The sequence below is a fragment of the Microtus pennsylvanicus genome, chromosome 6, assembly GCF_037038515.1.
Source record: "Microtus pennsylvanicus isolate mMicPen1 chromosome 6, mMicPen1.hap1, whole genome shotgun sequence".
NCBI lineage: Eukaryota > Metazoa > Chordata > Mammalia > Rodentia > Cricetidae > Microtus > Microtus pennsylvanicus.
In genome coordinates this window covers 59,233,810-59,249,267 of record NC_134584.1, presented here as the reverse complement: position 1 = coordinate 59,249,267, position 15,458 = coordinate 59,233,810, and the positions used below count along the sequence as shown (strand labels likewise).

Below are 15,458 nucleotides of genomic sequence, written 5' to 3'. Positions count from 1 at the left end.
GATCTTCAACCCTGTGTCTGGGATCTCAAAATTGGCTCTGAATATGTGTTTCAAATCTCATTAATTACAATATTGGTCCCAAGAGGTACAGCTGCAAAGAACACTCTCTGTACTCAAAATAATTTGAACAAGGGCAAAGAAGCATTTTATTTACATGTGTAAACATTAAGAGAGGAGTAGTACCGTGATGGCTCAGGTAGCTGCTGGGAGGTTTTAACGATAATTGATTTGATTACTTAAGCTCCAAGGTCACCATTTATAGGCACGTATACATATAAAAGTCTCTTACATTTCTTGGATGCTAACACTCTTGTCACTCTTGTAGTGGTGGTAACTGGTATTCATTTGGCGAGTTCTGAACTAAGACCTTTTAACATTTTATTCTTCCAAGATACTAAGACCAAATTGTTATGAATTCTGTATCTTACCGTGCAGATCTGCAATTTAGGTTTTAAATATCAGAAAACATGTCATTATCCACAGGACTTTCTAATGTAACCAGTTTGGCTAAAAACCAATCAGATGAAGTCCAATTTTCCTTCTTCATTTTTTTCCCCTTTAGGACACATCAAGGCAAGCTGCAACTCCTTGTGGTCCTGTGTTATCAGACCATACATTGTTATCCTACTAACAACTCTTGGCTCGGAGGCAGAGTCAAGTGCACTGTAAGGAGAACTGAGTGCCTCACAGGAAAAGGGTAATCTGCAATGTTCTACCTCGACCTAAAACTCTTGCTTTGGATTGGGCGTCTAAAGAAAGCAGTCCTAGTTCTATGTAAGAATCACGAATTTTAGTTAAAATACACGAGTGCTTGGCTCCCACTCAAGGTTGATTTGATCATTCTTCAAGCAAACAAACACAGATGAGAGGATCTTAACACCAGCTTAAGAATAACAGCCCATTGTTTTGTTTTTGTTTTCATAGCACATCCATTTTTGGTTTTCACGGGAATCTCTCCCTTGGTTTAATAATGGAGTCATTCAAAGAAACCCTTCGGCAAAGGGAAAATTACCTGGCAAGGCAGTCTCTTTTTTGCAAAAAGGGTGTGCTATGTATCCCAGATGAGTTACCAAGTAGCAGTGCACTTGGCCAAGATGGTCTCCCAACTTTTATCCTTGACGTGGGTGGTGGCTGCCTCTCATCCTATGGTGTGCTCTTGGTTTACAGTCTGACACAATAACCTAACTGATACGCAGTAGAAGAGGGAAGGCCAGAAATATAGGCACTTGTGAGGCCAACCACCTCTGAGAGTAAACATCTGACACAGCTGTGAACTTGAAACTAGTTCAGCAGTTGCCAGAGGTCTCTTCTTGGTAGTATCTGAGAGGTGTTACATGGGTGATGGAACCTTGAGATAGTAAACATTTTCTGGGCTAAATCATTGGATAACGATTCTACAAGGCTAGGCTTGGAGGTAGAGTTTGTAAATGGTATCAACTTTATACACATTTGAGCATTTTGATCAAGTTTTTTGGAAGAGAGGAGGGTTGCTAGCTGGCCCAGTCTCACTTCTTCCAGTTCTTCACAGTCCATGAGTGTAATGTTCCAAGCACCAAATCGCTGTAGGTTATTAGAACCAGAAGGGAGAACATGCGAGCAGGAGCTAAGTCACCACTGTGGGTCATTTGAAACAGAAAGGGAAATTTTAAGAGTTTGAAATGGCAAATTATTTCTCTTTGGAATTAATCTAGTTAAGTCAATATCACCTTTTATATTTTCTTTATATTCCTTCTTTTCTTGGCTTAATTATTGTCTGTTCTATAGAAATGCATATTTTTAAAAACCATGTCTGCCCTCTGTTATTTTTTTTTTATCACGGTCATGTCTTCTCCATTAAACTTTTTTTTTAAAATAATCTTTCTCCTTTTATAGTTTATTTCCCCATTTCTTTTCCTTACAGCGGTGGAAGTCCGTCGTCTTCACCCCCCCCCCTGTCTTTGATTGATGTCTGGTTGCCAACCCATTTTGATTCTCTCCTTCTTTCCCACCAACTGCCCTTCCTTAACCTTCTCTGTTTTATTCGTCACCTGCTATCAGAGCTCACAAACTCCATTTCTTTCCTTTCCATCCATCTCCGCATCTCCATATGCATTTTTATGATCCTACTGCTAAATGCTTAAAGCTGAGCAATAAAGGTATGCTTCCTCATTTGAATGCTATTTCCTTTCCCTTAGCACAACCGTCCCTCCTCTTCTATTCATTCTTTTCTGAGGTTTCCCTGTCTTACCCCAATGGCACCGCTCTTGCCCTGTCACCTCCCATTTGAAGCTCATCTCTTCTCCCAACCCGATTTCCACCCTGTCTGATTTTACTGCCAAGGATCTCCGACAAAATAAAGGATGGAGTCTATCAGAAACCAGGTTGCGTGTGTCTTGAGAAACTTTTGCGCATTTACTGACATGAGATTAGGGACTTGGATCCAAAAATATTCAAGGGGAGTTTTCAGCTCCGGCACCGCTTTGCACACCTCGAGCTCTACGGCCTATTCGGCCCGGCTAGTACAGGGATGTTTTCTAGGGCCTTCTCTGGTTCTTTCCAGTCCAGGGGTCAAACTGAAATGACATTGCCCACCCAAACTAGTAAGACAGGCCGAGTAGAGACTGCCTGGGCCCCGGATCTTCTGCAGACCTGTGCGCAGTACTGAGGAGGAAGGGGCCAAGGCCACGCGTGGGCCACTGTGGTCCCAGGAGTCGGTCACTTGGCCTCTTTGGGAGTGTGCTCCCCTCTTAGGAAGGAGGCTGACACCAGGCAGGGCTCCCTGGGGACGCAGGGCTCGGCCTCAGAGCCGGCGACACCGCCTGGGCGGGCGCCCCGGGAGGGGGGTACAGTTCGTCCCCGGGAGAGGAGAGTCGCCCAGTCCCTCAGCCACAAGGTCGAGTGTTCAGAGCGGGAGCCCCCGGCATGCTGGCCCTCCGGGAGCGGGGCTGGGGCGACACTCCAGAGAGTAGCGCTGCGATCGATCGGGGGTACCGGCGCGGGGTGCCAGGCCGGAGAGGAGAGGGAGAGGAGCCTGGAGGGCTCCCCCCCGGGACTGGGGCCGTGGGTCGGGTCTGTCTGTGGACCCGCCGGGCGCCCCGAAGTCTGGGGCCGCGGCGACTCCCGTTCCGCAGTCGCTGCCAGGCACTCCAGGCCGCACTTTCCCCTCCTCCCCGCGCCTTCTCTCCAGTGAGGAGCCGGGCGCGGGCGGCGCGGGGGGCGGGGCGGCGGCGGAGGGAACAGCCAGTTGTTTAAAATCCTTCTAGAGCAGTTTCTAATTCCCCCCTAGCGCCCGGGTTCGGAGGGGGAGGGGGAAGGAGAGCGGGGAGGGGGGGGAGCGCGGCGGAGAGGGAAGGAGGGAGGGCGGGAGCCGGCGAGGGAGGGAAGGAGGGAGGAGACTGCCGCGAAGGCCCAGCCGCCGCCGCGCGCTCCGGCAGGCCGGAGGGAGGGGGAGGCCTGTCAGTCTCGCGCGTTGCCAGGGCGAGGAGGGCGGAGCTCTGGCGTGGGGCGGCCAATGGTGGGGGTGGCTGCGTGGGTCGCCATGGGGACGGGGCTGTTCCCGGGGAGGCTGTGATGGGTTGACAGGTGCGTGACAGTGGGAGCTGCTCTCGGCACAAGCATGTACGGCAAAGGCAAGAGTAACAGCAGCGCCGTCCCGTCCGACAGCCAGGCCCGGGAGAAGTGAGTGTCTCCGCGCCGCAGCCACCTCCGCCTTCGCACGCGCGCACACTCGCGCACGCACTCGCACTCTCCGGGAGCCGCAGCCACACGGCCGCCCCGCCGGGGAGAAGGGGGGAGCCCGGGGGGGTGGGTGGGTGGCAGGGGGAGGCGCGGGGCGGGGGCGCGCGGCTCGGGGGAGCGGCCGCCTCCACGGGGAGCCCCCGGCGGGTGGCCGCGGGCGGCGGGAGGGACGCGCGTGGCGGGGGGCGGCGGCGGGGATGGAAACTTGTTTTGGGTGGCTGAGGGGAACCACCCGCGGCTTCACCTCCTCGCAAAGTAACTTTGGAGCTGCGGTCCAGGACGGCCGGGCCGCTGCGCGCGGCGGGCTGGGGCGGGGGGCGCGGGGTGTCGGGGTCCGGCGGGGGGCCCCCCGAGCGTGGGGCGAGGAGAGGGCGGCGGGCCGGGCGCGCGGCGGGCGGAAGCGGAGCCCCGCGGGGCGCGGAGGGCAAGTGCGGGCGTGGGCCGGGCGGGCTGGGGGACGCGTGTCTGCGGGTTCTCCCGGCGCAGGCCGGCGGGGCGGGCGGGCGAGCGGGGCGGCGAGGGAAGTTTGCGAGTGGGGGCGCCGAGTTCCCGGAGGGAGAAAGTGTGCCGGCCCGCGCGGGGTCGGCCGCGGGAGCTTGGCGCTCCTGCCTCTCGCGGCACACCGGCTCTGCGGCGGCCCCAGAACTTTTTTGAGACTTGCTGTGTCCCCGGGGGCGGTGGCCGCGGGCGCGGAGGGCAGGTCCCGTGGGCCGTGGCGGCGCCGCCGCGAGGAGGGCTGTCCGCGTCGTGGACGCGGCGCGGGGCGGAAAGGGGGCTGCGGCAGCGATGCTGGGCGCGAGCCGCTTGGCTGGGTCGTGGGAGATACAGGTGGGAACTTCGGTGGGAGCCGGGAGGACGCGGGAGAGCCGGGGTGCCACGGTCGCGGCACGCTGCGAAGCAGGCTTGTTGGCTGCTATTCTTGTGTACTTGTAACGGCGATTTGGTTGTTACTAAAATGAGAGCGAATAGTGACTGTGACACTGAGGAAGAGCCCTCCCCCCTTTTCCTATGTGCAGATGTTCACACTGATTCCCTGTAAGTGGGTCTGCTCTCAGGGTCAGGCTTATCCTTGTCATTGAACACACCGTCTTATTGAGGGGCTTCAGGCTGGAGGAAAGCAAGAGCCCTTCTCGGAGGTACTTTGGGTCCCTGACATACAAAAATAGCTTCACAAATAAAATTCTAATGTGTAGGCTACCGAGTTTCCCTCCTTGCTTTAGGCAGTTAGTCTTACCCTTGAAAGTTTGTTGTGCCCTAGGGATGGGAACATTTTCTAATCTTCGTGTTGGCAGCAACACACATAATTCCCATAGGATTTAGAGGTGGCAGGCCTTGATGTAGGAAAACAAAACACAACAAAAAAAAATTAATGGAGAGATGCTATTGCTCCCTCCACCCCTGCTGTTTTTAAGATCTTGCCGTGACAAGGAATATATAAAATACGTAGAATTATTGCCAGTTTACTGGACTTGGAGTTCTAAAATACTAGTTTGTGCTTATTAATCATTTCTGTGGCTGTACTATATCTGATACAAACATCTGAAGGAGGATGCTTTGATTGTAAAGTACCTGGATTTCACATTATGGGGAGTGGAGGAATTGTGATGTATTGAAAACATAATCTTATTGGGGGGTTGCTATTAAATTTGGTATTAAAATAATTTGGGATTTAGCTGGACTCCCAGGAATGGCTGATAATCAGCTGAGTTGATTCTATAGTCTCATGAATTAAAAAAAAAAACAAGAATAAAATTGTTTAGTGATGAGACAACGAGGAAGTTAGACTGGGTATGTTCAGTCTTTCCCGGTGTCAATTCTGTGATTCCGTCAGAAAAACAAGCCATTGCTGCTCTTGCTCCCAGATCGTCAAGCCGAACAAGTAACATCAACATTACTTAGGAGCAAAGTAATCAGGGCTCTGCTAGATGGTGCTGTTTGATTTAAATATATTTCTTCCATTTATTACAATTGGCAATAGGAATTCTTAACTGTCTTTGCTTATGTACTAGTTAGCTGAAAAGACCCCCTTTGGAGAATTGACAGTGGCTGTTCTGGGTTCATCATTTTTCTGCCACAATTTTTAGCAGATATAAGACAAACACTGAAGAATATACCATTCTTACAGAATAAATATTTTAATGGGAGAGTTGATCTAATCACTATTGTCTCTGTGTTTACTGATTTCAGAAGATAGGAAACTTGAAGCTGTCATTAAAGGAATGGCAGTAGACTTGTTTTTAATTTTTAAAAGTGGTAGATTTTAAGAGGTAATTGAGGGATAAAGAATTCTCTAGTAAGCAACTTAAGACCGTTCCATTCTTAAAAATCACAAATAATTTGTATTTCAGTAATAAGAATGAGTGCATTTTTTATAAAACTATCCTGAACATGAGTTGTGAATAATGGCAAACATGAAGTAAACATACTAGCTTTATAATTAAGAGTTATGTTTTCTCACACAGCTTCATAGTGGAGAGCTGATAAGCACTTACCTGTATCAAGTCTTTGCTTTCTCTTGCAGTAACAAGCCACTATATGAAGTACTTGAAAATAATTTGTGGCTTGCACAGTTTCTAAAATTTTGTTTTTTAGTTTTGATCAGAAAATTGGATACAGTCAGATTAATTGTGTATTTTGTTGTTTTATCAAACAAACTGGTCAAGCCTACTCAAAGGTTTGCAATAGATTTAATTGATTGAGCTGCCCCGGAGGAAGGTGGGATGTTTACATAGAAATTTTAATTCTGACCCTGTTAGATTATTGCCAGTGGCTTTAGTACTTTCCTTATAGCACTGACCAAAATGATAATTAAATAATTATGTAATTAGTTATTTATATTTAACTTTCCCTGTAATGTATGTTTCTTTTGAGTAAGGGACAGTAGTTTTTAATTTCTTCTCTAAGCTGTCTTTGACGTTAAGAACCCTGCCATCGAATACTGAAGTACCAACTTCTTGTCAGACTCACAGGAATCCTTCCAGTGGGAAGAGTTTCACGTAAGGACACACAAGGTTGACTTCCATATTCTATTAGCCTAGTTTTATTTCAAGAATATCCCCAAACAAGAATACAGTAATAACTGTTGCTTTTTGCCATTGTGTGTGCCGTCACTGTGTTAAGAGTTTCATGTTTATTTTCTCTTCGTTCGCATTTCTCTCGTTCTGCCAGTAATTCTGATGTATAGGTTGTTTTTCCCTCCTCCACTGACAAAACAAGACAGAATCCCTATCTGATTAAGTAACTACCCAGGGGTAAGGTTATTAAAAAAATCGGAAAGCTGTGTTTGGAACAAAGATTCCTCCAACTTTGGCACTAGTTATTGAAACTGAAAGACACACATTCAGTGACCAGGTTACCTTCACTGTCTGGGAGGCTGTCTCCGATTTAGGAAACAGAGTTACATAATCAGCTAGGACAGAACCGAGATTTGGTCAGCTACGCACTCTTAACCATTGCTGCACCCTTGTTCCTACAGCTTCCACATTGTCAGGTTGCATATGTGCATGTGGTCTGGGAGAAGACACAGGAAATTTAGGGATGGAAGTTGGAGACCTAAGTAAAGAAGAATCTTTTTTCCTTCAGATTTTCTTTCTAGAAATTTTGTTTGATCATTAACAATTTTAAATTACATACAACAGTTGTGAGCCGTTTCTATATGAGATGTGTTTAACTTTAAACCACACTACCAAGGAACTAGTGACGAGCCTATGAATACTGATACAAGGTTTTTGTTGTTGCTTTTTGAGGTAGGGGCTCACGTAGCCCAGACTAGCCTCAAATTCCTTACCTTCAAAATCCCTAGAAGTTCAGGTTGACCTTGAACTTCTCACCCTCCTGCCTCCTCCACGCCAGTACTGGAATTATAGGTGTGTCCTACCACACCTATTTTTCTGTGGGAGTGAACCAGGGCTAGGCAGGCATAATGCCAACTGAGCTACATCCTCAGCTCCTACTTTGTTACCATCGTGTTACGATACTGCAAGAAGAACTTGCAGGGAATTGAAGATGAGCATGGGAGACCATAGTAAACAGTGCATTTGCAAAGTAGTCATTAGACTTAGAAATTAAATTATAACATGGGACACTTAAAATAACTTTGTTTAGAGACTCGCTTTTATAGTTGACAGTTCTGAACACCACTTCCTATGTGCCTCCTTTTAAGTGGCTACAACCTGAAAACCATTTACGTGCTACTGAGTTTGAGTTTTAGGCCTAGTACCTGCTGCCTGTCACCTTGTTCTCTCTTTCATCATTAAAGCATTCCCACCAAACAAAAATTGCAAGTTGTCGTCTTTTTTTTTTCCTGAAGAAAATTAGGTAGGTGAACTAATACAGATCTCTTTAGAAACTTGTTTGATGAGCAGTTGATACACAACTAAAGATTTTTAGTTTATGTGTTTTGGGGAGGGAGAGTGGGAGTCGAATTTAGGCCTTGTATAGGCAAAGCACACGACCTCCACTGGTGACATCCCAGCCCACAGGGTTTCTAGGGCCAATGAGAGGTCTTCATGGGAACAAGAGATACCGCCTCTCTTCTCAATTTCCAGGATGTTTTCTCTAAAATATTCACCAATTTGGATTTGAAATGTCATCTTAGCTTGGAGAAGTTTTTCTTTTGATTGATGGCTTTTATTTTAGGAAAAGAATAAAAACCCCCCTCCCCCTGCTACCCTGATTTTGAAAGGAATGACCCTTAAGAAAGAAGTTGAAAGTCAGTTACAAGATCTCCTATTAACTTTGGCTGGCCTGGAACTTGCTGGGTAGATCAGACTGACGTCAAACTTAAGAGATTCCCTTGCCTCTACATCCCAAGTGATGGGATTAAAGACGTGTTCCACCATGTCTGACAAATTTTAGTATTTTATGCAGAGACTTATTATTCTTAGGGATGGTATTATAAATACTGTATACTTTGGGAGCTATTTAAAAATGTAAAAAGATTATTTTCATACTTGCAAAGCCACTTTGCTCATAAAACCAATTCAGGATGAAGAGAAAGATCATTAAATTTTAGTCTATTGTGGTGCACCAAACGTGGCTTACATCTCTGATTGCTACTGGAAGACAGACTTGAGTTGTTTAAAAGTAGACCACGTTCTGGAACAGGGACTGGATGCCCAGGCGTAGGCTGGTTTCTAGTACACCCCTGTAGTTTACAGTTCCAAGTGTAATTTGAATTGAGAGTCTTCCTTTTTAGAAGCATGGAGATCATAACCGTGTATCAGTGTTGGAACAGAGGATCAGGACCAACTTGAGACCTGTAAAACTGTTTTGAGGCAATGCAGTTTGAAGGCATGCATAGTTATAGTTGTGTTTTGGCATACATTGGGATGTTCTCTACTACTGTGACATGTTGCTTTGATACCATTGCGAGAAAGTCATTATTTGTGTGCTGGTGACATTGTTTATTGGCAGTTAACCCTTGGTAAACATATGCCAAGCATTTAAATTTATCAAGGCCATATTTTTTTAAAAAATCGACTTAAAACTTTTGATTAATGGAATTATATGTATTTGTTAATTTTGGAAGATAACTTTCCGATAAAATTAATGGAAAATACTCACATTTTAAGAGTGCTTATCAGATTTTGTATGTATTTTTGTATGCATAATGGCTTTTGTATAAAACATTGTGTGACTTAATTGCATGATGGAGAGCCTCTTGACTGCTGCACGGAAACTGCATATACACTAAAAGGTAGGCAGGGTAAAGATGGCGGCCTCCATAGTCCCTTAGCAGCTCTTCTGTCTTCCCCAGCTGTCAGTCTGAGTTGTGTGAGGGCCCTGCAAAGCCGGCACCGTGGGTCACAAAAGCAAGAAGAGAGTTTTTCCAGGAAGGTTTTAGATTTGGTGTTGGCCATGATGGATGAGTAGTATTTTGGTCAGAGTAAGTTAATGGCTAGAGGATTCTCAGTAGTGGAGGTATTCATATTTTCAGATAGGCACAAGAGCAGACATTTTTCTGAATGGGTCGAGGCAGTCCTGATGGAGTGCGGGGACATCACCTGTTCATCACCTGTCTGTTCCTGTGTCATCTGTATTTCATCTTCCTAGCCCTTTCTTCACCTTTGAAAAACAGACATGAGTTGGTATCATTTTCTGGTAATGATAGAACTCGTATTTTACCGTAAGAACTCTGATGATTGTATTTCATTCAGGAGTCCACCATCCAATGAGGAGCCATTATGACATTTTACATCAATTGAATTACAGTGAGCTTGAACCAATGATCCGGACAAGGGATTATTTTGGTAGTCTATCATTTTTACTTTATAGACATGCTATAAGAAAGAGTTCAGCATTGTCTAAACTGTAGAAACTGAAACATGGCACTGTCTTCCTAATTTTAAATGTTTTTATACCAGTGGTTATTTAAGAGTCTAGTTTTAATTACTATTACATTTTAATTTTAATTCATTGTAAAAATCAAGTCACATTAAAGTACAAATGAAATATTTGTGAAGAAAGGGAAGACTAGCATATGAAAGTTGTCCATTTAAGTTCAAGAGTTGGCGCCCAGAAAGGGTGGCCTCTGAAGCTCAAGGCTGCTTTGTAAGTGACCTGATTCCTGCCTGTTATCTACTTTACCTACTTCAAATCTGAGATTAAAAAACCCAAAAGCTACTTTATGGATCGCCCAAGTCTAAATAAATGAATTACTGTGTAGCACGTTATCTTACATAAAAAAGTGTTTTCTGCAAAACCGTAATACAGACCATTTGCAGTTTTGTCTTAGGAAGCTGCTGCTTAATAGTAACAAAAACTGCAGTCCTCTTATTTGAGTATTTTGCTCGCATTTGGCCCTTATATTACTTCATTTACCCTTCTGAAAATCCCATAGGCTTTGTGGTACCTCTTAATGAAACAAAAGAAATTTAACAGTTTACAATGTCTTTGGCTCTAAGTATCAAAATGGCATAGAACATGGCTTAATTAATCTGGCTTAAAAATTAGCCCCCTCTCCCACAGCATCTGAAGTAGTCCTTCAGAGTTGGTTGAGTAAATCAAGAACATGACAGTTGAGGATCAACTTCTCTGCCTTCCCTCTAGTGTTTCTGTCATGGTTGTAACAGGTTTGTCATAGGTGCCCAGCATTACTTCTTATAAAAAGTGAAAGATGGGAGAAGGTAAGATTTTTCCTGTATGTTTCATCGAGAATGAAGGAAACACCTTCGTGAATTGGGAGGCTCTGTAGTGACTTACCAGAAACCAGTTGCTGACAAAGATAATAGTCTTGCCGTAACTGGCTTAAAACCAGTCATTATTCACTCTGAGCTAGAAACATCCCTGCTTTCTCCCTGACGGCCTAGACAGCAGGGAGGACTCAGGCTGATGGAGAGGATAAAATGAGGCTTGCTCTCACGGACGCTTGACGTTTGTTGCAGTAATGTGTACTAATAAGTAAATAAACAAATGTACTAGGCAATTTTTGGACAGTTATATTGGCCATAAAAGTAATAAAATATGGGGTGGAAATAGAGAATGACCGGAAAGCTGTACTAGATTAGGCAGCCACAGAGGAAGCTTCTTGGAGAAGAAGACATTTAGACAGAGACCTGAGTAATTAATACTAAAAGGAACAGTGAGGGCAGGGGGTTTTCAGGCAGGTCTGAACTATCATTAAGGAAATATCTCTGGATAATTGTTCAGCGAAGTGTAAAACAGGAGGGAAGGTAGGGGTAAAAAGTGCACTTATCTGATTTTCTGTTATTGCTGAGGAGCTAGGGTGTGAATCCAGTTGGTATGCAGCCTTCCTAGGTGGTAGGGTGAGGATCTCTAAGCCCTGGGGGTAGAGTTGTTCCTACGAGAACAGTAAAGCTTTTATAATGATGCTGCTGAGAGGAAGAGCTCAGTCTGAAGTCCTTACCGTGTAATGCGGGGCCCCAAGTCATGTCCCCAGTACTCATGGAAAAAAGTAGGCTTTGGTGATGTGCTTATAGCCCCCTGCTGGGAGGCAGAGACACTCAGATCTTTGATCTCTCTGGCCAACCCACCTAGCCTACAGTCAGTAACCATGCCTCAAAACAAGGTAGACAGCGCCTCCTGAGGAAAGGCACTGAGTTCGTTCTCCAGCTGCCACATTTACATGTATACATACACACATAGCACACACAGCACACACACCCCACCATGTACACATATACCATCACACATACACAAAAAGACATAGGTTAATGAACTCTTAGAGCTGTTGGATTAACAACAGATGGTATAGTTGGAACACTTACTTCTAACCTTCCAGATAAGTTTGGATGATTTTCTAATAACCCTCATTGACCATTTTTGCTTCAAAATTAATTATATGTCTTCTGTTTGGTTTGCTGTCTTATTTCTCAGTTATATTGGACACGAGGACAAGATGACTTGTTCATTAATGCATTCCCACTGCTTGCTTAGTACAGAGCTTGGGTTTATTATATTTGTGACATAATAAAGATGCAGTCAATTTCATATATACCACTAATGTGCCATTATATCTAGCTCATATTCTCCCCAATACTTTCAGTGTTTGATACTAGAATTATATAATTTCTAAAGATTAAAAACATGTAGGTCTAAAGTAGTCTTCTGAATTTCAGAGCTGGGAATATTACCTATATATAAAATGAATATGTGTAAATATTTTCATAGAAAGTTTGACAACCTATGCAATAAATATTTAATATAAGTAAAGTTGTGTTTCATATTTTTCAAGTATTCTAATATACTTTAAAAAATCTCCATTGATTGTCAAGGTTTATAAATAAAAATTAGTTTAGCTAGGATAATACAAGTAATGTGTGGCAGAGCTAAGCCACATTTAAAAAGATATTTTTATTTTTTAACTAGCATGCACAATCTGAGCCATAATTTGAATGTTTGCTTCCTTTCACTAGAAGTTACCTGGCCCTTTGATTGGGAGATGAATGAAGGTTCAGCTATCAATTTGATTCATTAGAGTATCATAGATTAGATGTTAGTTATGAGTTTATTTAAGATGTGAGTTACAAGTACTTTGATTAAAAGAAAAATACATATTGTTAAAGTATGCTAAACATGATTTTATACAGTGACATAATACCCAAAGGACCATGTCATGAATTAAATGAACAAATCTGATTTAATTTTACTTAAAAAATAATTTTTACATATATATTTTGATCATGCTCTTTTCATCCCTTAACTCCTCCAGATCCTCCCCACCTCCCTATCCACCCAACTTCACTTTCACTCTCTCTCAGAAAGCATAAGCAACAAAACCTTGAAACCCTAAACAAACAAACCAAAAAAAGTAAGACAAAAAAATCAAAACCAAAAAAAAGGTATACACATACAAAACAAAATAGTCTATTTTATATAGGACAACTATTCCTGGATATGGGGCTTCCCCTGCAGCTTGGTTCAAATATACCCAGTTATATACTCTTAGAGAAGTGATTTTTCTCTTTGCTAGTGGGTATCAACTCCAAATAGCTTCTTGGTTAGTGGTGGGACTTTGTGTGTGCTTTCTTTTCTCCACACTGGGATTCTGTCTGGTTTGAACCTGTGCAGGTCCTGTGCATGCTGCCACAGTCTCTGTGAGTTATGTGTATTAGTGCTGTTGTATCTGGAAGATGCGGTTTCTTTGGTATCACCTACCACCTCTGCCTCCTCTTCTGGATAGATCCCTGAGTCTGGGGAGAGGAGTTTGATAAAGACAGACCACTGAGAGCTGACGACTCCAAAGATTCTTTCTTTGTGCACATTGTCAAATTGTGGGGCTCAATATTAATTACCATCCACTCCAAGAAGAAGTTTCTCTGATGCACTGATGCCTGGGTATAGCAATATTTCATTAGGAGTTACCTTTTTTGCTATACCTTTAGGAGAGTAATAGTGTCAGGTGTTTCCCCAAGCCTATGACCTATATTGTCTCAGTTTTTGGTCACTTTAGCAGGTCAGATGTGGGGTCCATCTCATGGAATGGGTCTTAAGGCCAATCAGAAGGTGCTGCGTTACTTTATAGCTTTTGTGCCACTGTTGCGTCAGTATATCTGCAGGCAGGGCTGTGTTGTGTTTGTGGGGCTGTAGCTGAATAATACTGACGATCACTTTGCTCAGCTGGCGGCACTACGATGCTAGGCAGGAGGGTGACACTCCAGTGGGCACTAGCTTGACTTCTTCATCCTCTGGGATAGAAGTCTGGTGTGTCGAGCACCAGGGTCTTACTGTCAGATTGTAGAGGGTAACCAATAGCCTTGGTAAACAACCTGTGATATTTGTGGAGTATCTACGGAAACCCACAAATCTGATTTTTATTTGAAGTTTTTAATGCTGTTCTTACGTAAATGGAATGTTGGATGCAGGATTCAGGGTAGCTTTGACCTTGTATGTTTTTGTTTTCTGAGATAGGGCATTGCCATATGACTTCAGGCTAGATTTGAATCCAGTGTCTCTTCTGTGTTAGCATCTCAAAGTTAGGAATCATAGGTGTGTGTACTGTATCTGTTAAGTCTTAGATTTCTAATTTATGAAGGCAAGGCAGTTTTTATCAGTGAACTATTACCCATTCATTTGTCTGTTTTCTGGAGAGTTAAAGTAGGGGTAGGGAAGGAGAAGTTCTCCTCTCCCCTTTTCGTACTGTGTTAGCTTTTTAAGGGGAATGAAGATTAACTTTATTCATTGTTTGGGGGGACTCAGGCCAGGGTTATTTAACCCTTTGCATTTAGGCTCAGACTCAGGTGGAGAAGGTTCTTACCTTGGGTTGGAAAGCAAGGAGGGTGGGGAAGGCTTGGGTATTAGGTATCACGTTTTAAGGTGCACTCAAACTACCTCCTTCTTCAGTAGGCTCCACTTCCTAAGGTTTCAAAAGTAACTCAAACAGTGCCACCAGCTGCTGACCAAGTGTTAAACACACAAGCAGACACATTTCATGATCAAAATATAACACATACCCTCTCTAAAAAAGGAAGAGAAACTCTTCCAATATAAATGATCGATATTCTCCTTTACTGTAGTAAAATATGTATAACATAAAATCTAACATTTTAAGTAGTTTTGGTATGCCGCTTGGTGTCATTAATCATCTTCATGTTGTGCAACCCCTGCCTCATTTTCAGAACTTTTTAATCATCCCAAGCTGAAACTTTGTGACCGTGAAACAATAGCTTCGCGCTCGCCTTTCCTCTCAGCATCTGGCAACCACTGTCTATCTTTCTGTCTTTAAGAATATTCCAGGAGCCTCAGTAAATGGAGTCAACAGTATTTGTATTTGGCTTCTTGTTTAATCCTTACAGCAGCTTATGCAGTAATATATTTCTGATTTTAAGACGGGGAGACTGAATTTCAGAGAGGTTTATATGCCATCCGAGGAAACTCAGTAAATTGTGCACCCTGTGTCCAGACTATGGAGTGTTCAGAGAGGTTTATATGCCATCCGAGGAAACTCAGGGAATTGTGCACCCTGTGTCCAGACTATGGAGTGTTCAGAGAGGTTTAAATGCCATCCGAGGAAACTGAGGGAATTGTGCACCCTGTGTCTAGACTATGGAGTGTTCAGAGAGGTTTAAATGCCATCCGAGGAAACTCAGGGAATTGTGCACCCTGTGTCTAGACTATGGAGTGTTCAGAGAGGTTTAAATGCCATCCGAGGAAACTCAGGGAATTGTGCACCCTGTGTCTAGACTATGGAGTGTTCAGAGAGGTTTAAATGCCATCCGAGGAAACTCAGGGAATTGTGCACCCTGTGTCCAGACTATGGAGTGTTCAGAGAGGTTTAAATG

General features: G+C 44.0%; 1 protein-coding gene across 4 annotated transcripts in view; it reads left to right on the top strand.

Moving 5' to 3' along the window:
- Positions 1-3,416: 3,416 nt before the first annotated feature.
- Ssbp2 (single stranded DNA binding protein 2) overlaps positions 3,417-15,458 on the top strand; it is a 255,173-nt gene continuing 243,131 nt past the window's right edge. For 3 of the 4 annotated variants that reach the window (XM_075976346.1, XM_075976345.1, XM_075976343.1), the window contains exon 1: positions 3,459-3,657. In XM_075976346.1, coding sequence (XP_075832461.1) covers positions 3,596-3,657 — 62 coding nt within the window. In that variant the 5' untranslated portion in view covers positions 3,459-3,595. Of the gene's footprint in view, positions 3,658-15,458 lie in introns of all 4 variants that reach the window. The other variant, XM_075976344.1, reaches the window with a different exon arrangement.